General features: G+C 39.3%; 2 protein-coding genes across 11 annotated transcripts in view; one reads left to right on the top strand and one right to left on the bottom strand.

Moving 5' to 3' along the window:
- cln3 (CLN3 lysosomal/endosomal transmembrane protein, battenin) overlaps window positions 1-15,647 on the top strand; it is a 44,540-nt gene extending 28,893 nt beyond the window's left edge. For 2 of the 8 annotated variants that reach the window (XM_077735238.1, XM_077735240.1), the window contains 3 exons: window positions 910-1,003; window positions 2,978-3,118; window positions 7,034-7,720. In XM_077735238.1, coding sequence (XP_077591364.1) covers window positions 910-1,003; window positions 2,978-3,118; window positions 7,034-7,150 — 352 coding nt within the window. In that variant the 3' untranslated portion in view covers window positions 7,151-7,720. Of the gene's footprint in view, window positions 1-909; window positions 1,011-2,977; window positions 3,119-7,033; window positions 7,721-10,727 lie in introns of those variants that run through there. The other 6 variants (XM_077735243.1, XM_077735245.1, XM_077735239.1 and 3 more) reach the window with 6 other exon arrangements.
- On the bottom strand, window positions 14,737-27,170 carry coil (coilin p80). Of its 3 annotated transcripts, XM_077735236.1 has the most exons (7): window positions 26,546-27,170; window positions 24,443-25,214; window positions 21,976-22,062; window positions 19,239-19,286; window positions 19,077-19,146; window positions 17,031-17,119; window positions 14,737-14,939 (listed from the first exon to the last, which is right to left on the bottom strand). In XM_077735236.1, exons 1-7 carry the CDS (start codon window positions 26,794-26,796, stop codon window positions 14,892-14,894), a joined length of 1,365 nt encoding a protein of 454 aa, XP_077591362.1. In that variant the 5' UTR covers window positions 26,797-27,170; the 3' UTR covers window positions 14,737-14,891. The 3 variants fall into 3 exon arrangements, 2 of the variants coding, with proteins under 2 accessions (XP_077591362.1, XP_077591363.1); XM_077735237.1 differs by lacking the exons at window positions 14,737-14,939; window positions 17,031-17,119 and adding an exon at window positions 17,144-17,269; XR_013328965.1 differs by lacking the exons at window positions 14,737-14,939; window positions 17,031-17,119 and adding an exon at window positions 19,399-19,492.
- Window positions 27,171-27,639: the final 469 nt, after the last annotated feature.

Below are 27,639 nucleotides of genomic sequence, written 5' to 3'. Positions count from 1 at the left end.
ATTTCAGCTTAGCACTTACAATGGTTGCCACTGTGAAACTATGAGAAAAGGCAGCCGTATATTGTAGGATTTTTAAAGAATTTCTGCCTGCAAAATCTATATTCTCATCCTTCACCACTTTGCGGCCTCAGTACATACACGTTTTTCTTATATTACTGTATTTACTCTCATATAAGCCGCTTATATATATAGATGTAGATGTGGATGTGGATGTAGATGCAGATGCAGATACAGATACATTTATATATACAGTGGACCCTCGCTTATCGCGGGTAATGGGGACCGGGACACCCCCGCAGAAGGGTGAAACCGCAAAGTAGCCGGGCGCCATTAAAAAACGCTTATAGAAACGTATAACACGTGACCAAAACCACCACCAGGCTAATATGCTGTTCATTCAGGTGTTTTATTCCACATTAGAATGCAGGTGTTATGTTGGTACGCACAAACGCGCATACGCGCACACACGTATACACGGACGCATGTACGCACAAACGCGCATACGCGCGCACACGTATACACGGACGCGTGTACGCACAAACGCGCATACGCGCGCACACACGTATACACGGACGCATGTACGCACAAACGCGCATACGCGCGCACACACGTAAACACGGACGCATGTACGCACAAACGCGCATACGCGCGCACACGTATACACGGACGCATGTACGCACAAACGCGCATATGCGCGCACACACGAATACACGGACACGTGTACGCACGAACGCGCGCACACACGTCTACACGGACGCATGTACGCACAAACGCGCATACGCGCCCACACACGCATACACGCTTACACACTTACACACACGTAAAAAAATGTCTTTTGTTATCACTTCGTTTAATTCTGACAATACATTTGGTTTCTTTATTTGCAAAAAAACTGTCTTATTCTCTTAGGTACCAGACAATTTATCAGGTTGGTGTGTTTGTCTCTCGATCGTCGCTCTGGTGTGTGAAGATCAGGAAACTCTGGGTCCTTGCTCTTCTACAGGTAAAATGTGTGTAAATAACACATATTCAACACTTAAGAATGTTATTCAATGAAACATGTTCGTTATCGTCAACTTAGACAACACTGTTGTCGTAACATCACAATAATGGCAAAAGTGGATTTCAGAACAGGTTACATCCAAATATTAAAACAAAGATATTTTACAACCAAAATCCAAGAAAAATAGGACCTGTTCTCTGATAGGTTCACCAACAGGCATTACAAATGCACTCACAAATAAAGACAAAAGACAATATTCTGGATTTTTCTCGCAAGGAGAAAGCAAACCAGTGAGGTCAAGTTCTCGCTTCTTTCTAACGTCATACGCTTCTTTTCTTGTTTATTAACTTCAAGGACCCTAGTTACAATGGACATCTCAACTATCAAGGGAGGGGTGGGAAACAAAAGTGAGACGTCAATATACAGTGTTCCCTCGCTACTTCGCGGTTCAGCCACCGCGGACTCAGAGCTTTTCGTTTGTTTGTTTTTGTTTTTTTTTTTTGGGGGGGGGGGGGGATAAAAATACAAATATTACATTGGGACAACATATTTTACAGTTTTTTTTGTTATAACATGAATTTCACTCTCTCTACCTTCTACATGGTGTACTGCATACAGGGGAGGTAAAAAATAAATAAAATATTAAAAATAAATACATTTAAAAAAAATTAAAATTAAATTCAAATTAAGCATTTTTGAAGGGGCATCCCTACTTTGCGGAAATTCACGTAACGTGGGTGGTCCCGGTCCCCATTAACCGCGATAACCAAGGGAACACTGTAGTCAAAACAAATGAAGGTTTGAAAGTCATGTGCAGCTCAAGGTGTTTTGAATCTACTTTGTTTAGTTCAATCCAAGCAGTTCAAGGTCCAAGGCGTTTCTGTGTTTAGTCTTCCTAAAGTTCTCAGGAGCAAAGCATTTTACTTCGTTTTGGTGATTTGTGAGTGATTATGAGTGACTACAGCTGGTGTAAAGCAGATCTGCCTAGAATTAGTCAAGCGTGTTTTGCATCTCCATGGACTGAGAGGGCGCCGTGCAAGAAGGAAGCCCTTAGTCCAAAAGCGGCATCTGAAGGCTCGATTTAAGTTTGCTGCTGATCACATGGACAAAGATAAGACCTTCTGGAGGAAAGTTCTGTGGTCCGACGAAACTAAAATCGAGCTGTTTGGCCACAATGCCCAGCAATATGTTTGGAAGAGAAAATGTGAGGCCTTTAACCCCAAGTAGTACACCATGCCTACCGTCAAACATGGTGGTGGTAGTATTATGTTTTGGAGCTGTTTTGCTGCCAATGGAACTGGGGCCTTACAGAGAGTAAATGGGATGATGAAGAAGGGGGATTACCTTCAAATTCTTCAAGATAAACCAAAAGTCATCAGCCCGAAGATTGGGTCTTGGGCGCAGTTGGGTGTTCCAACAGGACAATGATCCCAAACACACATATGGCCTTCCCAAAGTCCTGACTTAACCCCATTGAGAACTTGTGGACAATGCTGAAGAGACAAGTCTATGTCAGTAAGCCATCACATTTAACTGAACTGCACCAATTATGTCAAGAGGAGTGGTCAAAGATTCAACCAGAAGCTTGTGGATGGCTATCTAAAGCGCCTAATTGACGTGGAAATGGCCAAGGGACAGGTTACCAATTATTAGCGCAGCTGTATATATATTTTTGACACAGCGGATTTTATCACTTTTTTCTGTTCACCCATAATAAAGTCATAAAAAACCAAGCTTCATCAATGTTTTTTGTGACAAGAAATATCTGTTCCAATCACTCTATCAGAGAAAAATCAGTTGTAGAAACAACTGGAAACTCAAGAGAGCAATGACATTATGTTCTTCACAAGTGTATGTAAACTTATGACCACAACTGTATGTACACACTGAACACACTGTTGCTTCTGTGGAAGATTGATTCTGTGATTTCTGTTAGAAACCCAAACATTGTTAAACCATCTGTTTACCCCACAGGTGATGAATGCAATATTTCTCCTGTTGGAAGTGCGTTACCAATTCCTGCCTAGTGCCTGGTTGGTGTTTGGTATAATCTTCTTGGAAGGTCTGCTGGGTGGAACTGCATACGTTAACACCTTCTACTTTATTAGCAAAGAGGTATGACACGTTAAATCACTTTTGATCTATTAAGCATCAATGGACGACACCAGGTTTAAGAGGAGACTTGTGGGGTACATAATTAACTGATCACTAGCCAAGTGCAGGGCATGAAAACCAATCATTTAATAATAATAATAATAATCGAACATAGGCCCTGTCGTCATCATCAACAACAAAGGCCTACTCGTCATCACACCCAGAAACTGTGCATGACAAAATTGGTACTGCTTCTCCATAAGGTGCGTTTACTCGGCAAAAGACCTAAATAAGTGATAGTTACAGACTCGTAATTAGCCATTTGTCCAGGATTATTTCTTTAGTATTCGTAGTGTTCAGTGAGATTATTCACCGAGCACCACGAAGACAGTTTGTTGACCTCATCTCTGTAGGCCGACTTATCCCCTCCTGAGCGACCACAGTGGTTTCATTGGAAAATTTAATAATGGAGTTAGACTGTTTGGTTGGTGTACAGTCGTATGTGTACAGAGTACAGAAGAGGACTCAGTACGCAGCCTTGAGGGGAGCCATTGCTCAGTGTAATGGAGGAAGAGAGGTGGGCACCAAGTCTAACGGTTTGTGGTCGGTTGGTTAAGAAGTTTTTGATCCAGCAGCAGATGGAAGAGGATAGTCCAAGGTGGTAGAGTTTTTCAGTCAGAATGTCCGGTTTTATGGTGTTAAAGGCTGAGCTATAGTCAATGAAAAGCATCCTCACGTAATTCCCACAGTGTTCCAGGTGGCTCAGTGCTGTATGTAGAGCAATGGCGAAAGCATCCTCATTGGACCTGTTTGCTCTCTGAGGGAGGGATTGTATTCCTGATAGGGCGGGCTACCAACTTTTCAAAGCACTTCACGATCACAGCCTTTGAGTGCAACAGGCCTATAATCATTCATGCTGTCAATGGTTGGCTTTTGGGGGACAGGGATAATGGTGGCAGATTTCAGGCAGGATGGGATGATGGATTGTTGCAGGGGACAATGGAAAATTTTTGTGAAGACTTCAGCCAGCTGGTCAGCACAGGCTTTGAGCACCTTCCCAGGTACTCCGTCTGGGCCAGCAGCCTTCCTGGTGTTCCCAGACCGCATTACCAGTCTCACTTCCTGTTCCCGGAACTTCAGTGTATTGCTGCAGGGTGGTGGTGGGGGTTTTGAGACTGTGTCTGATTTGTCAGTCTTAAAGTGAGCAAAGAAATGGTTCAGTTGCTCCGCTAGTATAACTCCAAATACAAATTTTAATTTGTGATCTTTAGTTATTTTTATACATTCATGGTATTGTTTAATTCATTCATTCATTTATTAAAATAATTTGCTATAATTTTTTATACAGGCAGTCCTAAGGTTATGATGGCCTTGACCTATGACGCTTTGACCTCATGACGCCCGCCCATGCATCATCCGTCATTTTGTCCCCAGTGCCATAGTTTCTTCCTAGCTAGTGCACAGTGCTCATCTGTGTTTGTGTGCCGGGAGTGTCTTTGCTGTTTTTGCTATCCTTTTATCAGTATCAATATGGCTAAAGAATTATGGTGCGATGAGCACAGAGTTAAACCGTTGTATTAAAGTATTTCGCTTATTGCCAAAATAAGTGTTAGGTTCATTAATAGTTATTTATTTTAAAATATAATATAAAATATTACAAGTAAGACATCGGGCATATCCAGCGTTATCTTGCAAGTGAGAATCAATCCTGACTTGTCCTTGTCATGGATCATTCTAAAGGACCGAATTCTCTCCTGCCCATTTAAGACATCGAATCAAAACAATTACAAGGTTATCGATTCAATTTAAATTTAAATTATCAGACATAGGCATTGTCGTCATCATTGACTTGACAAAAAGCCTAGTCGTCATCATACCCTCAGCTGCGTATGACGAAATTGTATAGTGCTTCTCCACTGGTCCGCCATCCCAGGCAAGACCCCTTAACTGACATATTCAGACTTGTTAGCACTCCGCCACAATGGAAACATCGCATCACCTCTTGTTGCCTCACCGATGCTAACAAGAATAAAATGTATCACTTACCTCTCACTGTCTTCTTACTTACCCTCCCTCAGTTTGCCTGTAGAAGGCAGATCCACGCCAAAAATTGTGGGCAATGGATCGGGCGTTTGTCAAAAAGATACTAGGAAGCGGGGCTCGGAGTGGTTGTTGTCGTAGCCCAACCGCAATGGCCGCCCGACATCCGCTCCCCTGCCTCCTTTCTCTTCGCCGTCTACGGCGTACTTTGGGTGGGCTGGATATCCTCGGAGATCCTGGAGGTCTCCGGATGTTCTTGGGGATATCGACAGTCAGTCCGTAGTAAGTTGTGAAATTGGGTGTCTTGCCTTTCAACCAACGAACTGGAGAGCAATGAGCCGCTGCACCCGAGCGCGCCGCCATTTTGAACTCTCCCACTATCCAATTGCATAAGCGTTTAACCCGAATAACACAATTAAGGTAAAAAAAACAACTGTGACAACAATTGCATATCAGGTATTCAAAACAACACTTAAGGTCAGTAAAAACAAACTGCATAAGAATTAAAACAACCAAGCATCCATTCCGCTCAGGAATCAAAACAATTGCAAGTCTTTTCGGAGATCAATTCGATATCGCCATCTTCTGCACAATCCAAGTCAAAATAATTTAAGAGTCCTTCCCCAAATCTTCATTGTGAACTTGCGACTGGGTCAGACGCAAGGTTTAATCCAAATCAAACAATCAACAGTCCTTGGACCCATCTGAGAAGCCAGGGACTGTGTGAGGGGCCGAGGCTTAATCTGAATCAAATAATCAACAATCTCGAAGCCAGCTGCCGTGGAGAGTGACCTTCGAGCTTGTTCGGTAACGGATTAAAGTAAGCGTTTGTCAAGCATATAATGATTAATATTCCACACATACATATAATGATTAATATTTCAAGCACATTTATAATAGTCCCCAAAATAACTCGAACAAGAAGTTTTGTGTAGACAAAGACGACATCGCAAATAGCCAAAATCTTCGAAACTTGCAATTCACATGTCATGAAAATAACGAGAGCAATGCAACAAATTGGGTTTCAAGTATAGTTCAGGTGGCAATGTTGATTTCTTGAGTTTGTGTTTTTTTAGGCTTTCCTTAAACACACAGAGGGTCTGACTGGAGTAAAATTGGGAAGGGTGTCCATAGGGAGAAGTTTTGAAAACAATGGCTGGGAGAATTGAATTTAGAAAGAAATACTTTTTTAATAGAATGAAGTAGAATTTCACATTCACTCAGTGGATGGCAGTCGTGCACTGACAGAAAAGTTGGTGCAGGTAGGACCAACTCGAACAAAAACAAACAGTATTGCAGAAATAGCTATACCTACTGACCGACTTTCCCTTCAGTGGTCGCTACAGTAAAACACTATGCAAATGTATTTGACAGGAATGGAAAGAAAGGTGGATAGCTTGTGAGGGTAAGCTGTACAGATATTGAATGAAGTTTTTCCTGCCAAAGTGATGGCCTATATGGCCCTAAAAAAAGGAAACTTAAAAACATAATGTAGTGACAAGAATTTTTTTTCATTCATCTTCCGTACTGCGCATCCGCGTCAGAGTTGCTGGAGCCTGTGCCAGCTGACTTCGGGCAGAAGGCAGACTACACACCCAGACTACAGACTGGTTGCCAATCAGTTGTAGGGCACACATAGAGACAGGTGACCACTCACTCTCACATTAAGACTTTCACCGAGTGGGACTCGAAACCAGACTGCCCACATCAAAGTCAAGCGGAACAACCAAGGAGCTTTTTTGAATTCCGGAAATAGTTTTCAATGCCAAGAAAATATGAGTTTTTAATGACCCTGATTATTCAAGTACTTTTGTCACTCCTACTAATGAGAGGAAAAAGTCACTTTTCGGCAAATGTCAATTTCAAATATTTCCTTTTCTCCCCCTTTTCTCTTAGACTGAAGATAGAGAGCGAGAATTTGCCATGGCTGCAGCGAGCGTTGGAGACAGTGTGGGTATAGCTTTGGCTGGAGTCACCGGTTTCCCTGTCCACAGATACTTCTGTTCACTATGATTCAGCTACAGTTCACTCAATATTCATAAATAGCATCAATCAAATATCCAAGGAGTTATTGAGCTAAATACAGTTGTGGTCAAAAGTTTACATACACTTGTGAAGAACATAATGTCATGGCTCTCTTGAGTTTCCAGTTATTTCTACAACTCTGATTTTTCTCTGATAAAGTGATTGGAACAGATATTTCTTTGTCACAAAAAACATTGATGAAGCTTGGTTTTTTATGACTTTATTATGGGTGAACAGAAAAAAAGTGATCAAATCTGCTTGGTCAAAAATATACATACAGCAGCGCTAATATTTGGTAACAGGTCCCTTGACCAATTTCACTTCAATTAGGCGCTTTGGTAGCCATCCACAAGCTTCTGGCAAGCTTCTGGTTTAATCTTTGACCACTTCTCTTGACACAATTGGTGCAGTTCAGTTAAATTTGATGGCTTTCTGACATGGACTTGTTTCTTCAGCATTGTCCACAAGTTCTCAATGGAGTTTAAGTCAGGACTTTTTTATGTGCTTGCAATGAAGAACGCTTTGCTTATTTTGGATATTAAACATTACATATATGAACGCTTTGCTTATTAGGAATGTTAAGTTCATCATTATTATAAATGTGACATTAATACAAGGAATTTTAATAAATCTCTTGCAAAAGAAGTGCTCGCTCCAAAGTTAACCAAAACACCATTGGAGGTCACTTCTCCTTCACACCTGGACTTTTTGAGACTATGGTTCACAGCAAGAGAACGGTAAATTATTTTGGGAAGCATCAAACTCTGAAGACGGTTAACAACAAGGGAAGATTCGACAGACCTACAATAGTTCTGAGAACTGAGACTAATTGTTATGAGACTGAATAATGTTTAGACTTCTGTTATGCCTGCTGTTTAAATCTTATGAATATATTAGCAAAAGGGACACCGGGGTCTTCAGAATCATCTGAACGGAGGCACGTGTGGATAGATTCTCTTCTTGCAATAATCAAAGGATATGATCTCAGATGCCGTCATTATTGAAAGTTGAACTTGGGAATACTTATTGGTGAACCTATCAATTCCATAAACAAGCGAAAAAAGACGTCACGATGTAGGAACACTATGTGAGGGGGTGATTGATAGCCATATGCTGGTATCAAGAGTTCTTCACGTCATCTTCATTGCAAACCCAGATAAACAGTCCTCGGAGCCCGGGACTGGGTGAGATGTCAGGTCAACAGTCCTTGGCCCGAGGACTAGGTGACTTGTTACGACCCCGAGTTCTCTTCAGACAATTCAAAGAAGCTTTCATTCAAAAATGATTAAATGCACACATATATATATATAATAGTATTACAGAATAAACCCAACACTTTCCCACTTGCAGCCTTCTCCAGCTTATCTCCGAGCCACGGTACACTTCAATCGCTGAGAACAGAACTCATTGTAGTAAGCCATGGATGATTTTGCAGGAAAATCTCTCACTGATCTACTTGACTTCTTTCAGCAGAAATATCTGAGTGAGAGCTTGGGCCGGCTGTACACATTCGTGAACGGACGAACAGCCGTTTGGTAGAACGGCTCTTTGGTAGAACAGACATTTGGTAGGACGGACGTTTGGTAGAACAGACATTTGGTAGGACGGCCGTTTGGTAGAACGGACGTTTGGTAGAGCGGGTTCGTGCGCTGTCAAATTATGAGAGTTTACTGTTGAAATCAGCTCTCAAAATTATAATCAAGAGAGAGAGAGTTTATCTAAATATCTAATATCAAAATATTAAAAAGAGCACTCATTTAACACATCGGCTGCTGCCATTGACGGCAATAGGCGTTCAATAACTGTTGATTTTAAAAAGGGTTGCAATAAGTAGTATAGAAAATAATTTTCCAATCTCTCACACATCTGGATGCTTTTTCCATTTCAGTCAATGCCTTTGGAGAAAAACTCAGGCATGTGGCCTACATAATTGATACAATGACCCAATGAATACTTTCCTCATAAATAAAAATTACAGCACTGGCATTCGTCCCAAAGGAGGATGTCATAGAAGCATTTAATGAATTGATGGCTTCAGTAAACAAGGAAACAGATGAAGTCCTCGCAGAATTTCTCCTCTACTTTGAGGCTACTTGGCTAGGTGCGATTTTAAGGGGAAGCCATCAAGATTTTGCTATCCCTTTATGGAATGTTAGAGAAAAGACCTTGCTGGGAATACTACGCACAAATAATTCAGTTGAAGGTTGTCACCGCACTTTTCAACATAGAATGTCAGTCGTCCATCCAAATTTATTTCGTCTTATAAAAAAACTCAAATTAGAGCAGAATGACTGGGAAATAACAATACAACAGGCTTAATGCGGTATTGTGCCCAGAGACACCAAAAAGACATACGCAGCTGTTTGAGTGGTTGAAAAAGCTCACGGAGAACTATGAAACCCTGTATCGATTTGCAAACAAGGTACAGAAATTACAAGCCATTGGGTATTTTTGTAAGTAAGTTTTACTGTTTTAATAAAAACTCCCATCTGTGAATTCCATTACTACTTAATTTCTAAGTTTGTATTTGTAATTTTTTTACAGAATGTGTAAGTTTTACTGCTAGAATTTGAAAGTTTTACTGCTTCAATAAAAACAACATCTGTGAATTTGCTTTGTCTTCTTTTTAATAAAATTTTTGATAGAATAGTTTTACTTATTGCCTTTTTTATGTAAATGCTCTGGGCTAAAAGTATACTAAGACTTTTATTTGTTTGATAAAAATGACCACATAAAGTATTTCAACATGTTGCTGCATTGCAAGTTCTTCCAGCGAGAATGAAGGCTCAGTGAACGCCCATCGCCGTCAATGGCAGTAGCCGATGTGTTAAATGAGTGCTCTTATGATAATTTTGATATTTCAACTTTGCTGCATTGCAAGTTCTAGAGAGAATGAAGGTTCATTGGACGCCTATCACCGTCAATGGCAGCAGCCGATGTGTTAAATGAGTGCTCTTATTGATAGGCAGCAGCCGATGTGTTAAATAAGTGCTTTTATTGATATTTTGATATTAGATATTTAGATATTAAACACACTCTTATGATTTTAATCTGAGAGCTGGTTTCAACAGTAAACTCTGTCATAATTCGACAGAGAGCGAACCCATTCTACCAAACGTCCATTCTATCAAACGGCCGGTCGACCAAACGTCGGGTCTACCAAACGTCTTTTGACGAAACATCTGAGTCCCAGATTAGACTGAATTTTTTTATCTGTCATTAGCGGTTCATGATGTCATCTAATTTTTCACCCCTTTTATTTATCGCGACTGCTTCTTACCTGTTAGGATTTAAGTTCCCCTTGTTGATAGACGTTTTGAGAAATTGATCTAAAGACGACTTTTAAAAATAATACGTTTCTAAAATGCACAAGACAAACGCAGTCAAAGTGGGCGATCACACGATCAGACATTTTCAACATTTTTTTTTTCAACAAAGTCGGGAAATTCGTTTCTCCCTTATTTTCTTCTGATTTGTGCTGTTGCAACGGTGGCTGCTTCCCCCTTGTTGAATTCCTCGTGTATTGCTGGGCATTGCATTTACTCATGCTCCGATCATGCTTTAGAGGTCGTTTTGGTGCCCATCGACCAACTTGTCGAAATCTTCATTACTTCTCACAAGCCACATCACCTGCCTCAGGTCGAGTCACTCGGCCACAGCTTCCTCCAAGAAAAACTTCAAGATGACAAACGATGAACAACAGTGAACAAACTAAGGATTTTTACGTCTGGTTTCCTGACGGTGACCACCCTGACGATGAGGGATTGACAGCGGGGGCTCCGACGGTGGCAACTGTGACGGCCGGCAATCCATCGTGCTTCCCCAGCGCGGTGGTCTGCGACATCAGCATCGCCCCTTCAGAGACTGTTCCTAGCGGGTCGGCTAGGATTACCACCCAATAAGGGTTTTGTTGTTAAGTGTGCTTGTCATCCTCTGGGACCCCTGGAACCTTCACTTTTTTTCCTCCCCTTTTGATTTCATCACTGATGGGGGTGCTAGTATTTAATTGGACATTTTAATATGTTTTTCTTATTTTGGCTTTTATTAATGTACAAGTACTGTGTTCCATGTTTTAACTTTTGTGTTATTGCTTTTTTTGTCATATTATATTACTTATTTATTTAAAAAATGAATAGAAAACACCCTGCCTCGACTATTTTTCTTTTCAGAATTAAAGTAAAATTTGCCAGAAGGGAAAAACAGTCTTTATTCCAATCACACTGTAGAACACACCCAATTCAATAGAAAATAAATAAATAAATAACATCACTGTCATGTTTTGTTAGGGTTTGGTGATTGGGCGTGTTTTCCCTACTGCATGGGAACCTAGGGCTCGAGCCATATGTGGCTCTTTCCATGGGTGCATATGGCTCTCCACTAATCTGTGAGGTAAAATCACTGGTGAGAGAGCAGAGTCCCGAATGCACTAATAGGACCATCACTGGGGCGTTGAAACTACCTCTACCACCGCTTTAATCATAATTTAGTTTTTTATTACTCTTCTGCTTGCATGATATAATTTATACTGATTTATTAGCAACGGCAGAACAATGTTGTCAAAATAATTCAAAGCCTTTTCTTTTTACTTTTAAAGTGGTAAAATTACATAAATATCAAGTTAGATTACTAGATTGGAACTTTATTTTGTCCCGTATTCGGGAAATTTCCTTGGTTACAGTAGCAGGACAGAAGCAAGCACAGACCAAGCCACGCGATGGGTAGGTCGACTCGCAAAAGTTGCAAAACAACAAAGCAAAAAGCACAAAGTACAATGCAGTATATGGGAAACCATTAAGAAATATTAAAATGCAATTATTTAGATAGAAAAGCAGCAAAAACACAAAATGAGTGGAAGCGGACAGAGCTACTGCTACTGGCTGCCACTTGAGCAGCGCCATCATGGTTGCAGTGTACCAACAACGTAAACAGACAAGAAAAATACATTGTAGAGCTACATAAAACTGGAACCACTCACAGGAAGTCTTCCACAAGGATGGGAACTTCTGCAGACTGAGACCGAGGTTGACAATATGCACTCTTCCAAGCTTATCTGCACAGTATAGTCTGGAGCTGAAGAATCAACAGTAACAGAGTACAACACTTCATATACTCCGGCCTGGTAAGCACCGACAGCTCTTCCATCCTGTCGGGGAGGGATCTCACTTTCCCCTAAATGGAATGATTGGTCTGAAGCGTCGCTTCTTCTCCCGGCACTTTTGTCCAGCTCTGGATTTCCACCAACATCGAGGTGTTGCTCTTCCTACTGCACATTGTTCACAGCTGATCCCATGTGTATGCCGGCGGAGGCATGGCCGAATGGTTCCAATAAAGAACTGGCAGGAAAGAAACCAAGCTAATCGAACAAAGTTGTAAAAACATTGAAGTAAAAATTATAAAGTACAAAGTAAGAAGGAATGTATTAAGAAATATTAAAACGTAATAAAAAAAAGGCTGTATAACACAAAGCAAATTAGAGTGGACAGAGCTACTGCCACCTGACGGCGCCATTTAAAAAGAAAATAATCACACAATTCCAGGTATTTTTACTTTTCAATTCTGAGATTGGCTCTCAAGAAATTAGAATATATGAAATGTTTATGGCTTTCTGTAAAAAAGGTTCCCGACACCTGCCCTAGTGCGTCCTTTCCACGTGATTGCGAATGTTTCAACTGAAGTGTCTTTTCGGTGCTCCTTCTCTCATGTAACTCAGTGTTCCCAGTTGTCTTGTGGACCCCGTCTATGTATATATACCCCATGTTGTAGTCAGTCTTTGACAGAATTTAGTGTCTTCCTGGATATTGTGACGGTGTGCATCATTCTTCCCCAGTCAGTATTTTCTTTGTTTCAATTTTTAGTATGGAAGGTTTCTGTTGGGTTTATTCTGTATTACTATTATAAATATAGTTGTATTAAGTCATTTCTTTGTCAAATCATTCTCTTATTATTCTCAAAGTGTTGCGAGGTCATGAACTGCCGCCTAGTCCACTCTCACATGGACTTCTCCAAGGATTGTTGATCGGGCAAGGACTGGATATCTGCCATTTCCAGCAACGGAGCCCATAACAAAGATGTTGTTTCTGCCACGTCCATAACACTCGTGACGCACTTCGGGTTTTTCTTTATGTAATTATTATTTGATTCTTAGGTCAAGGAAGGCATAATTGTTCTAATCTAAATGTTGTTTAGGTCTAGTCTCCTGTTTTTGTTATTGGTAAAATACTTTGATTCTCATTGTAGTCCCAGATGTTGTTTTTACTCATACGTGATGGAATGATCAACAACTCTGTAAATTGTTTTGATTCATGGCAATAAGAGTCGTACGAGAACGTCTATTCGGGGAGACGTTCGGAAGTTGTAAGAGGAACTTGCTGAAACTCTCCCCTTCGGAGGTTTTACCTGTTGTTATCCATTTCTATTTAATTAAATGTCAATAATTGAATAAGATGTCTGCCTGCAGTTATTGATAATTACGGACGAAGGTAATTATTAATGAACCTAACAGTTTCATTTTGTAGTTTTGACTTGACATTAAAGTCTTACATTTTTTTTACGTTTTGCACTCCCTTCAGTCTGCCTGATTCCTGAACATGTGTCCAACTCTGCTCCGCCACCCAGTGTTCATACCACTCGTGTTCAAAATAATGTTTGCTTCTTTTTATTATAACCAGACAAAAATGAGTTAACAGTAGTAGACATATGTTCGGGGAATCTTTTTTACTCATAAGTATCATGGGAATCTGGGATACACAACTGCTGGAGTGCCACCTGCTGCCGTTATCATTTATTTATTCTTTTATTGAATGCATGGACAGGCTTAGTATTATGATGTTTTCAGAAAAGGAAAGATGTGAACATCAGCGCAAATTCTGGTTGTATATTTAATCGCCGTTTCAGTCCTGAATTGCCCCAAAATGGATTGATGGTTTTGAGAATAAATATAACGTTTTCCAGGTAAATATTTCAGTTAGTCACCATCCTGTCAGTCCACAAGCTTATGTGACCGTGCCCATACATTTTTAATAAATAGTACTTAAAATAAATTATATTCTTAAGATTTTCAATCTGCTATACAGTGTTCCCCCGCTATCGCGGACTCAGAGCTTCGCAGATTTTTTTCAGGATTTTTTTTTTAAAGATATTAAGTTAAAATTATAAATTATATCATTTTACAAGAGGTGGAAACAAAATATTCAATAAGAATTAGTAATTGCATAAAAAAAGGCCAAAGAAATGGTCAATAACATGGTAAGTTCAGGAATCGCATTGATGACGTCATGGCTGTTTACAGGCGCATCTTCACCGCCCCAAAAAAACAGTTCACAACTCCCAATAACGATGTTTCTTACGTGCAAAAAAACTGCAGAAGATCCTCCATCCGGACTACTATGATGTTTTTGCTTGGTGGTGCTTTTGTGCACGTGTTACACGTTTCTTTAAGCACTTTTGAAGGGGCACGCCTACTTCGCGAAAACGCAGCTATTGAGGGGGGTCCCGGTCCATTAACCGCGATAACCGAGGGAACACTGTATACAATGTGTGAGGGTAATTGATAATGATAATGCCACGAGACCACATAATTCAAAAAAGGTTTTATTGGAGAAATCCTCGAACACAAATAAAATATAAAAATGCAGTTCATCACATATCATTTATGCTTGAATGAAAACCGTGACATTAAGAATATTGCAACACGATTCATATTAAAACCTAATGTATAGGACGATGCAAATCATATAATCAGCCTTGGCTCCAACAAAGAGTCCCATTGCTCATTTACCTGTGGACACAACAGAATGATTACTTAATAACAAACCACTGCACCTGATTTTTGCATAAATTAAATGTCAGCTATACCGTTTTACTTGAAAAGAGGACAGACGTAGAGGGCCACTTATTGCAATTCTCCAACGACATTCTAACCACTTATCTTTTGTCCATTTTGATTACCGTATTTTCCGCACTATAAGGCGCACCTAAAAGTCTTTCAGGTCGTAACTCCCTCGCGTAATGTCTCTATGAGCAATGGGCCGAGCATTGAATTTTTTTTGCATGTTTTTGTCCCGTTAGTCAGTGCGAATGGCGTATAAACTATTCATTGGCAAGTGGCTGTGCGTTATCCTATTGTGAGGACATTTGTGTGCATCCTTTTCGGAATATTTTGAAAGGAATACAAAAGCAAACAACCCTCGATAGGTTGCATCTGAAAGTCAGGAGGCGGGGCAAATAGAGCCAGGAGAAGAAAGAAACTAAATTTAAAACAAATTAGAATTAAGTTGAGTGTAAGGTTAGATTAAATTTATTTTTGAGTTTCTCTGCATTGTAATCCAATTTCATTTGAATTTATTTGTTATGTTACGAGCACGTTGCAGTGCAAAAAGTATTCCCCTCCTCTGTCCCACTCTCTCTCTGTCTGTCTCGCTCCCCCCTCCGCAAAATCAGTTTAATTTTAGAACTATTAAACACATTTTAGTACTATTAAACCACTAGTTATGTTACTTTTTTAATAGATGTGAATTAGTACAAATAAAAATGTTTTTCCAATCCAATATTCTGTTTTGGGTGTTTTTTCAGAGGGTTGGAACGAATTAATTTGTTTTTAGTTCATTTCTATGGGAAACACATTTGAGTTACGAGTAAATCAACATCCGAGCTCAGTCCCGGAACGAAGTAAGCTCGTATCTCGAGGTACCACTGTATTTAGTTCTTTTGTCAATCCACACGCTAACAGCGAGTACACTAATTTGTTGTTCGCCATCATTCAGGGGGGATCGACAAAAGAGCTCCAGCAGCTAGATTAGCGTCAACGGAGCATTCATTCATTTTAGAATGCAAACTATGTATTGTGCCGCAAAGGATGCTCAGGTGTGCCACAGGAAATTAAAAGAAATCATATATCGTAATAATCCAAGAGTGTTAGGATTGGGTTCATAGTCATTTCTGTTTCCTCAGTGTCTGCTTATGTTGTTTCCCTATTCTTGTTTGACCCTCCAGTCTTGCCGTTCCTGACGCACAGCTGCGCGAGAGGAACGGCAAGACAGGAGGGAGAAAATAAGAGTAGGGAAACGAAAATAAACAAAAATTTAACAATGTGAACCCAATTCTAACAGAGTGAAATCTCCATATTAAGAGATTAAAATTGAACTATGAAATCATAGATTGTACCATGGCAATTCAAATCATAATATTATGAGTTTAAAGTCATTTTGTTGCTTATTTTTATGTAAAGTAAATCGGAATCTCTTTGGTTTTCCAGGCTTCAATTAATATGAATAATAATAAAACATAAAAAATTTAAAATCATCAAAAAATATAAACAATAAAAAAAAGAAAGAAATTTAAAAAATAATATGAAGATTTTGAGCTAGTGGTTTGCCTTGATATTTTTTCAAAGCTAAAAGTGTGCCACAGCTCAAAAAAGGTTGGGAAACACTGACCAACGTCAGATGGCCGTGCCCGAGCGAGCCGTGGCGGGAGTTTTTTCACCTTTTATGCAAAATACGTACGTTTTTTAATGAAAAATATATTTTGTTTAGCGTTTCATCTGTTTATCTTTTCTCTATTTTTAAATAAATGACCTTATCGGCGGCACTGTCTTGCGTCATGACGTCACGACACCATTGCATCATGACGTCATCGTGTCATGGCGTCGTCGACTAGCAGTTTTGTTCATCTCGTGTTTTTATGCACATAAGCCGTACCTTCGATTCAATAATCTTTTTTTTCCCGACAAAAGTGGCTTATATGCGAGAAAATATGGTACTTTTGATTGATGATTATTACAGGAAAAAAATATAAGGTCAGATTTGGACTTAGAATCCTGAGAATCAGTGTCAATACAAGAAATATGAAAACTGTTTTTAGAAATTACCCTGGATCCTCTGGACACAGCGTACTCCACAATCTCTGATCCATCTTGGTTCTGGTACACCAGGTCAAACTTTCCAGGCTCAGAAGGGGCTGGTAAATATGAACAGAATCAATATTATATGCCATTTAAAATTAAAGCTTGAAAGGAGCAATATTTGAAATTTGTGGCTAAAAATGAAGCAAGCAACATATCCTTCCCTCTTCAGCTGCTGGAGAAGTGCTCAACACGGGGGACTCAAGCTAGTTAACATAAAAATATAGAATTTCAATCAGAAACCACAAATTCAATTTCGAGAGAAATTGGATGGGTAGTTTTTCTGTGCTGGTTGGTATACGTGCACTTGCACTACAGGCACATGCAGCGGTAGTATAAGTACACGTGCAGTGGTACCTCTAAATACAAAATTAATTTGTTCCTGTGGTTTGGTAACTTGGATTTTTGGTAAATTGAGATATATTTTAAAGAGACATAACCCCTCCAAGGCAATGGGAGGCTAGCATAGATAACCAATGGGAGAGCACGACAATTTCTAAATAAAATACAGAATGTTACAAGAGAATTAGTTTGCCAAGGGTGACCCTATCAGGGCCACAAGGCGCCAGGTAACATAGGTCCAAGGATCATTTGGACACAAACCCCACCACCACCATAAGGTTATGAATCGTCAGTAAGGAATGAGAAGCACTGCTTTAACTAAACCTGGAATCTTAAACTTGTTCAAGCTAAAGGCCTGTCAATTTCCCACTGACGATTTTGGGGATGGTGTGTACATTTTGAAATATTCCACCACTGTTCATGGAAGGCTCACAATACAATTTGGTAGATATATTCCAGGGATGTATGCCCATCGGTCTTCAGAGACAAATTTCTTGTGTTTGTGTGTATCAGGGGTGCTTAATTAATTGCAAACCTTTCATCGCCTGTAGTTGAAGAGTTCGACATTGGTTACATCCAGCGATAACAAAATTGCACTTGTTTTTTTTTTATTTGTTTTTTTTTAATTAACCTGTCATCTCATTTGACATATTGTTGTCTTTAGGTCATAATTCTTTTTGCAAGTTGGAATTTTCTTTAGTGAACAGTTATTTGTAGCACAGCAAGATAAAAATGTCTTAGTATTGACAGGCAGGGGTAATACAGGAGTTCAGAGAATGAGCCAGTAAATGCACTTAGATCTGTTTACTCTGATCCGTTCACATAATTGTTTAAATTACAAATGGAACATCTTATATAAATGATTTGTGTCAAGTGATGCGTGCACACAAATGACATATCTTGTTGAAGTGTTAATCAAGGTATATTGATACCTCGATTATCGTGGTTTATGCACGAATGGTTAGAGAGCGGTTAGGCGCCATGACGAGTGCTGAAGAAATGCAGAAAGCAATTGGCCAAACGCGTCCGAGAACTCCCGGTGGGTGCTGGCCAATCGGCATCCGTGACGTCACGAGGGTACTGGCTAATCGGCATCCGTGACGTCACGAGGGTGCTCACATTCTCCTTGAATCTTGGCTCACTGAAACGTTCCGAGGTGGTGAGGGACGCATCCATTGGATTTTTTATTTATTTATTTTTTCAATTTTAAAAAATATATATTCATTGAATATTTTTTGACCTGTGAAGGAGTGAATCAGCAATCTCCAGAGTGCGAAGTAGCGAGGTTTTATTGTAAATCTGACCACATGTAGGTATAGATTGAAAACAGATTTTGGAAATTTGAAAGATTTTGTCCAGACTCATAAGTCTTTCAAAGTAATCTGACACCTACTCTCCTTGTCAACTGCCCCATGATGAAACTGGTTGCACTATGGCACCTGCCTTACTCAGTTTATTCAGGCCTTTCCCAATATTGCTTTTGATGAAAATCAGAAGAATGAAACCTGAGGGTTGATACTTAACTTGCATGAGATGTGAATGAGATTTATATCAGCTGACACACAAGGTTTGAGGCCAAACGGCTCACAGAGGGAAAAATATTAGATACAGTATGGATCATATTTAGGAAACGAGGGTTTTATTTTATTAATTTGTGCATGTGAATCTTACCTTGTGTAGCAGAAAGCAGTTCCAGCTCAATCTGCTTCGTTATCGAGTCAAAGCTCACAATTATAGCCTCCTAAAATGCATAGCAACATTTGACTTGTTAGAAACTTCGCAAGGTTATCGCAAAGGGTTGATCTGTTTTCAATTTGCAAAAAAATTACAAACCTTGTAAGATGAAACCTCGGGTGTATAATTCTCTGTAAGCTCCAATTGCTGGGAATTAAACAAAACAAATGTTTGTGACCAAAACCACACTATAGATGCCCAAGTATTTGTTAAATCTTTGTAAGAAAAATAAAAAATAAAAATTGCAGGGAACACTTACTAGATGGACAACCATTCACACTCACACCCATACATTTAGAGGTGGAACCAGCTTAACCTGCATGTTTTGGGGATGTGGGTGGAAACCAGAGTACCTGGAGAAAAACCACGCAAGCCCAAACAGTGAGGACCCACATAGGTCTGTACATTTGATCCTATAATTGTGAGGCCAATCAAGCACATGACCGCCAGGCCAACCTCCACACAATTTTTTTTTACTAAATTTAATGCCGTCTTAAAATTTACAACCCTTTAACAGAATTGCGATCACTTTGATTAAGGGCATCCCAGCTACAAGAATCTTGTTTGAAATTTTCACAAATTGTTACAGTAATTGCTCGAATTTCGCATGTCGACAAGAAATAAAACCAGTCAGTCAGGGTCATACAAAATTTTAAATTTAGTGTAAACACAAGGCTCTTGATATCTTCAACTATTAGTTACTGATGGACGCAGCGTAAATTTTAGACAAAATTCTAGACTTTTAAGTGTGCGCCCTATGGGCGTGAAAATATGGTATAATGGTAACTCAACCTACGACATGCTCGTGGTACGACGAAAATTTCGAATTAATAATTGGCACAAAATACGATCAAGATTTTGAGATGCAACCAATCCAGGTGGCCATGGCACTGTGTTTTTTGCATCTCTTTCGTGTATAAAATATATCTACGAGTACCAGGCGGACTTTGCCTTTCCCCACCCGTTTTTTTCTCCCACGTTGTTCTACATTTACATACAAGGTAAACAACTATGGATCGGCAGAATTTTTGCAAAGAAAAGGCGACCGTTGACAATTGACATGTAGCGCAAACTGATTGAAAAATATGAGAGTAGGGTACGTGCTGCTTGCTCAGCAATACGAGAGGAGTCCGTCAACCATATCCACCATCCTTAAGCAGAAGGGACGCAAGTAAGGAAAAGAGGCCTTTCAAAGGAATAACTATAATTTCCCACCGGCGCAGTGACATTCACGGCGAGATGGAGAGCCTTCTTTTATTGTGGATGAAAGAAAAACAGTTTGAAGGAGATAGCGTGACTGAGTCAACCATATGTAAAAAAAAGCCAGCGGAATTTACATGGATTTGATAACAACGGGGTGATAACCCAAGGAGCGCCTTCAACACCTTCAGAACCTTTTAAAGCGAGTCATGGCTGGTTCGAAAAATTTAAAAAAGAGCTGAAATACACTCGGTAATCAGACACATGGAAGCGGTAAAAAGGTAAAAAAGATTAAAACAAAATTAGAAATCAGTTTTGTGTCAAGTTACATTAAACGTTGAGTGAATGAAGAAACAGTGTAACTGGATGCACGGCACAGAGAATTCTGCCATCGGTTTTCCGAGGACAGGCCACTAACTGAAGTGACAGGTCAATTTTTTCGAAATCCGTCACAACAACCCGAAACTGCTCAGAGGAGCTGCAGTTTGAACTGATCGAACCCTCTGTGCGACTGTCTTAAAAGAGAAGTTCAACTCTAAGAAACTAAATGACTTCTATGCTTCACTCAATAAAGCAGCGTTTCCAAGGCTTCGGCGGACATGCTGGCGTTGTTCGGCTCGATCTGTGTGAACAGACCATGAGCGCAGCCATTTGGTGACACATTTTCTTCTTCTGCGCAGATGGCTGTGCATGGGAACTTTTTCCATTGCTCGTGTGAAATGTTTGTCTACATTTTCTGTTTTCTTTCAGGGCGCTGCCTTTTTGCAACAAATATTAGTCAGGTTTTTTTTTTACACATGCCAGTGTGCGTCACTCATGTTCTGTTTGGGATTTTGAATTTAAAGCATGTGTTTCATCACAGGCTGATCCAGTAAACCATATCGAACGATGTGCATTTTTTTCTCCAATGAGGCCCTTGTGCATGTTGATGTTAAAGATGCAAGATAAATTCAAAAGCAGGATTGAAACGATGAGACATACAAATAGCACAGGTGTAGGCAGTGTTGTCATGAAAGATTTTGTAAACCAAGATGGCATCTACATATTTAACAATATTGTGCTAGTTCTGGCGTTTATGTATTGTTAATGTTTGACAGTGATGGTACGTTTTTGGCTTTCTGTTCGATACTTTCAGAGCTTGTTTGCTTATAAACGGTTTTAATTGGTTTTAATGCTCTCTTGCAGGACGATGACTTACTTGTTAGGCATTAAAACATGTGATATGATCATTGTGTCAAATACAGTTTAGCTGACTTCGGAGTTATTGTTTCTAATTAACCTAAAGTTGGACAAAATTATTATTATTATTTTTTTACAAATATTTTCATTATAATACTGCTCCATATTATAAACGCTTTTGCCTCAATATGTAGGAGGTTGCACAAACATTGCTCCAAAACAATTCACTTAAATGACAGCACACATCTGCCTGCAATGGCAAAGTTTATCAGCTTAGTAAACATGACATAGGGGGAGGCGAAACATTTGTAAAAGGTAAGGGATATGGCGACAGTTGCTGCCGGGTTCCTAATAATAATTAAAAAAATATTCCTAGATAGAATGCAGAACTCACAGTGCTTGCCTATTGGGGCCACATAACATTTTCATTAAAGAAAAGAAAGAAACCAAGGTTTACCTTAAATGCAATCTTCTGTCCAACCTGTGGAGGTGCAGCTAGAAGAGGCATTGCACTGTAATCTTGTAAATCCCTTTCAGCTTGATTCTATAAATAAAAGAACAGTAAATGTCAGTTTACATTGTGCATTGAGGTTAGTTACCTTTTGGGCACCTGAATCAATCACAACGGGACTGCTGTTTTCATAGAGGAAAATTATATTACATCGCATACAAAACCTAAACTCAATAAAGACATTTGTTCTTGAAAGTATTAAAGTTGTCAATAAAAATGTATGAGAAACTTCACATGGAAAAGTATAGTGCCTTGCAAAAGTAATCGGCCCACTTGAACTTTTCAACCTTTTGCCACATTTCAGGCTTCAAACATTAAGATAAAAATGCAGGGCTCAACATTAATGACTGCCCGATTGCCCGGGAAAGCGAAGTACTCTTTTCGGGCAGCTAATTACGTTTTGACAGCTGCCCGAAAAAGTAAGGTAACAATTTATGTGACATTAGGAAAATCACAATCGCTTCATCTGATTTGTTTCCTGCCGTGAGCGCGGCAATTTTGGGACACATTCTCCTCTTCTGCGCAGATGGCTGTGCATGGAAACTTTTTCCATTGCTCGTGTGAAATGTTTGTCTACATTTTCTTTATTTTCTTTAAGGGTGCTACCATTTTGCAATATATATATATATATATATATATATATATATATATATATATATATATATATATATATATATATATATATATATATATATATATATATTTTTTTTTTTTTACACATGCCAGTGTGCATCAATCATGTTCCATTTGGGATTTTGAATTTAAAGCATGTGTTTCATCACAGGGTGATCCAGTAAACAAAAAAATATGGCAGGGGGATTGCCACCTCCGGCAGGTAAGGGTTTCCTGGCAGGTGGCTTAAAAAGTTAGTATAGAACCATGGAAGAAATAATTATAATAATTGTCAAGACTCAACACTAAATGGAACACAATCGAGATGTGGAACAAAGTATATTGGATATTTTATATTTAAAAAAAAAAAAAAACTGAAAAGTGGGGGGTGCGATGTTATTTGGCCCCTTTATTTTCAATGCACCAAACTCACTCCAGAAGTTCAATGAGGATCTCTCAAATCCAATGTCGACTAATGATGATGTATAGAATCTGCCCATGTACAGTAATCCCTTGAATATCGCGGATAATGGAGAGATGATAATCGAAAATCTGCGAAGCAGGATCACTCCTACAGTTGGGCGCTATGACAAAAATTGTTATTAGGGTAAAAAAAATCAGTCAATATCAATAATTATAACAATACAGTGGGGCCAATAAGTATTTAGTCGACCACCAATTGTGCAAGTTCTCCTACTTGAAAAAAATTGAGAGGCCTGTAATTGTCAACATGGGCAACTCTCAACCATGAGAGACAGAATGTGGAAAAATAAAAGACATTTGTCCACAACCTCGGTCTCTCACACTCTAAACTCTACTATGGCCAACACCAAAGAGCTGTCGAAGGACACCAGGGACAAAATTGTAGACCTGCATCAGGCTGCGAAGACTGACTATGCAATAGGTGAAATCAACTATGGGAGCAATTATAAGAAAATGCAGGTCCATACAATGCTGGAAGAGGTTTGGCATAGTCTTTCTGTGCGCAATGCAACGTGTAAATAATGTAATCCAAAGAAAAGGCACGGCGTCCTTCACGGCGTGTCAATCTTCTACAGTAGAATTTTGTTTCTTTTTCTTCTGCACTGAGTGCCATTCATTTCAGTGCTGAAGAAGGAGCGGGAAGTTTGCCATTTTTCATCCCGTCTTCCGCTTGCAAGTTTGAAATTTTTCAGAACTTTTATTATACTTAAGATAAAAAAAAAAACATGTACTGAAGCAACAAATGTTGAAGCCACAAAGATGAAGATCACAGTATTCACGTCTCCATATAAATGCACCTGCTCTGTGATAGTTTCATGTTTCTGTTTAAAACACTCGGCACTTTTTTGGCCACAATTTTTCTTCTTTTTTTAAAATAATTAATTAATGGTGTAAAATATTGCTATGTAGCAAATTCACGATAAGTGAACCCAAGGTAATCGAGGGATTACTGTATTATCAAGATTCTAATGTCATTAAGAAAAACAGCTGGATTGACAAGGAGGAAAAAGTTGGTAAAGGAGTTGAAGTCATGTTTGTCACAAATTGTGTTATTTATTCACATGTGCAATGTGTGACAAGGTACGACTTAATTAGTAGATTACTTGTTAAATATTTACTCACTTTGGAAAATCATTTGAACAACGATTAATATATAAATTGTTCTAAAACTGATGTTAATAGGTTTCAAATACAGCATTCCTGTAGCATAAAATGCTTAAATAAATTACATTTGAAAATAAAGTAAAGATGTCCCTGATGAAAGTGTAAGTCATCTTTATCCTCAAAATGTTTGAGTGATGAGGAGGATATTACTCACCCCAGGGCTTTGTTGCATGGACTGTAGAGTAACCACCTTTGCCTTGTTGCCGTTGTTTATGTCACAAGACACCTGACACTTTGGGATTTTGTTGAGTGATGTTACTGACACACTTGATTGTTTTTTTGGGCCACCGTTTAAAAGTTCAGTAGAAAAATTGTGGTTGAAGCTTGATTTAAGATTGGTTAAATCATTATTATCATGATTTTTATGCTTGACAATGTCAGTGACGGTCTCATTTGATGATTCAATATCTGATGAGGAAGATAAGGAACGATTCGTGACAGCATGGGTGCTTGGAAGTACTTGGGAGAGATGTTTCCCTTTTGCACAAATAGAGGAGTCTCTTTTAGTTCCCGTTTGGATCGGGACTTCATACTCAACACTTTTATGCTTACTGGAATCAGAAAGAGTGGATGTCTGTGATTTTGATTGTTGTGATATGTCCGTCTTGGAGTTCTGGTTGGATTTGTGATTTTGAGGTGTAGACAATGTTGGTGGGTCGGTGGCTGTGACACCAGTTGCCTTGACCTTTTTCCTTTTCTTCTTTGATACTTTGTATTCAGTCTCGATACAAATTGACTTATTGGTGTCTTTTTTCAAAACCTTTTGATGTGTTTCCTTAATAATTTCACCTCCCAATTCAAAAGATGTTACATTTTCACCATTATTTGGCTCGCTGAATGATGATCTGCGTCTCCTTTTGCAGTGTTTGGTTGTTTTTGTAATCTGTCTGTCCGCATCCAGGTGAGAAACACACTCCACCTTCACTCTAAAAAAATAAAGGAGCACATAGAGACATTTACACGAGGGAGTTGCGGCGAGATAATGTTCTCAAAAGCAGCTTCTTGCGTAGGCTGTATGCTTGTATATCAAAATTTGTCTCATATCTCAAGGTACATATTTTCTCAAAATTTTACTCGAATCTCAAATTGCTCCTATGTCGTGGCACTCGTATGTCAAGTATCTTAGAAATGCAATGAGTGGATTGCAATCAGACAGACGCTTGTTTCAGCAGAAACTTGTTGGGTGGAAAAAAAACCCTGCACCCACAATGGTCATTAAGGACCAGTTTGCAGACCCTTGCTCTAAAGACTTTGTAGACATTCAAAACTTTTCTCTCCTTATTTTTGTTTATTATTTATTTATTTCTTTTCATGCCTAATGGGCGCACTTTCAAATCAAAATTTTTCGTTGCCAAGTTCCTTGTCCGCCGAAAGCCTCTCACACCTCCTGCTGCTCACACGGCACCTCCAGAAGTGTGTTACTATATTGTGATTGAACTAACATTTATTGTACCGTAAGCGCATGTTTTTTTTTACATGTTTACTCATAACGTGTCTTATCCTATTGTGAGGACATTTGTGTGCATCATTTTTGGAATATTTTGAGGCGAATACAAAAACAAACAACCCTTGGTAGGTTGCATCTGAAAATCAGAGTGGAGGCGGGGCAAATAGAGCCAGCCCGGGAGAAGAAGGGTATAAACACTTTTAAAACAAATTTAGAATTAAGTTTAGTGTAAGGTTAGATTACATTCATTTAGGGTGTCTGCATCGTAATCCAAAATTGTTTAAATTATTTTATGTTATGAGCGTGTTGCCGTGCAAAAAGTCTCACCAGATGTCGGTGTCTTACAATAAAACTACGCTGTTGTGAGAACCGACTCCGAGTCCAGAACAGAAAACAAGCGTGCAGCATTGTGGGTATGAGGTCAAAAAAGAACAAATGCCAATATTACATGTATTATATATTCTATTAAAAATATTATTACATTGCAGAACTTACATATGCATGATTGTGTAATCTTTAATTTTTACTCTTTTTGATATAGTATGAGCGCATGTACGTAATGTAGAAATAATAAGGATGATTATACTTCGCAGTTTTTCGATTATCGCGGTCTACATTATCCGCGAAATTCGAGGGAAGACTGCAATGGTCAGCAACCTCGTCGTGTCCTACAATGTGCAAATTGTTGTTGCAGTTATATCTTGGTTGTTGTTTTTCTACCTGCTAACATAGAAGGGGGGGCATTTCAAACATTCCCGGGAGAACAAAAACATTTCAATTTGAAAATAAATAAACAAATACATCCCTCACCTGAGTAAGTCGTTTTCCCGAACAACATGAATGCTTTCCGTGTGTAGTAGGTAGCAATCCTCTATGAAGAGGTTTATCATGCTTTGACTACTGTACTCAAATTTATCTCTGATCGTGCTCTCTAGGTCGGACACTAAACGGCACTTGTTTAAATCCACGAGCACGCAAAACATTCGTAAATCGACAACTGACGGTGGCGGATAGTCAAAGTGCAAGCGTACGCGAATGTAGTTTCGACATAGTGCATCCATGTCTATTTTTGCTTTGTATAAGTGAAAGTTTAAATTCCATTCACTGCCCGACCACACTTCCCAAACGATGCAGTGGTTGGCACTACTATAGATATAACTCAATATCGCAACGTGGAGTAGAGAGCGCCACTAACTAGCCGCCATCTTGCGACAGACTACTCTTATTTTGCCGGGCTCCTTAGTTATGGGGTTAAAGCGAGAATGTAAAATGATTTAAAGATTCTTTACACAATTACAAAAAAATGTTTTATCAAACCGTATTAACCTGGCTGCGATACAATCTACCTGATGTTTACTGTTCAGGAAAAGTAAAGCAGCTAAAGTAGAATGAATGAAAAGTGTTAGATGGGAAAACTGGGGCGACCCGGAAGAGAAAACACGAAAGGAAATGAGGTTTAATTAATGCGATGGAAATCAACCGCAATATGACTTTTTTTTCTTCCAAAAACCAATAGGGGTGGGGTTGTTGCCGATATCTAAAGTCGATATATTTTTTATTCTTAAAAAAAAAAAACATATTCGGGTATTAATCGCAATATACAGAAAAAGCTTTGTACAAAAAGACCTTCATGAAACATTTGGGAGTGCCATTAATTGTAGTGGATGTGGTTATGCAATTTGGTACTACAGACAGAATCTCTCGTCTCATCTCATTTTATGAACCACTTTATCTTCAATAAAGTCGCGGGGGTGCTGGAGTCTATCCCAGCTGACTCCGGGCCAGAGACGGCGTGGACACCCTGAAGAGGTGGCCAGCCGATCGCAGGGCACAAGGAGACGGACAACCATGCACACTCACACCTAGGGGCAATTTAGAGTGAGGCAGAGTCTGGTCCGCATAGC

The sequence above is a fragment of the Stigmatopora nigra genome, chromosome 15 (assembly GCF_051989575.1).
Source record: "Stigmatopora nigra isolate UIUO_SnigA chromosome 15, RoL_Snig_1.1, whole genome shotgun sequence".
NCBI lineage: Eukaryota > Metazoa > Chordata > Actinopteri > Syngnathiformes > Syngnathidae > Stigmatopora > Stigmatopora nigra.
Note: the sequence above shows the minus strand (reverse complement) of the source record. Positions and strands in the feature narration are given on the sequence as shown.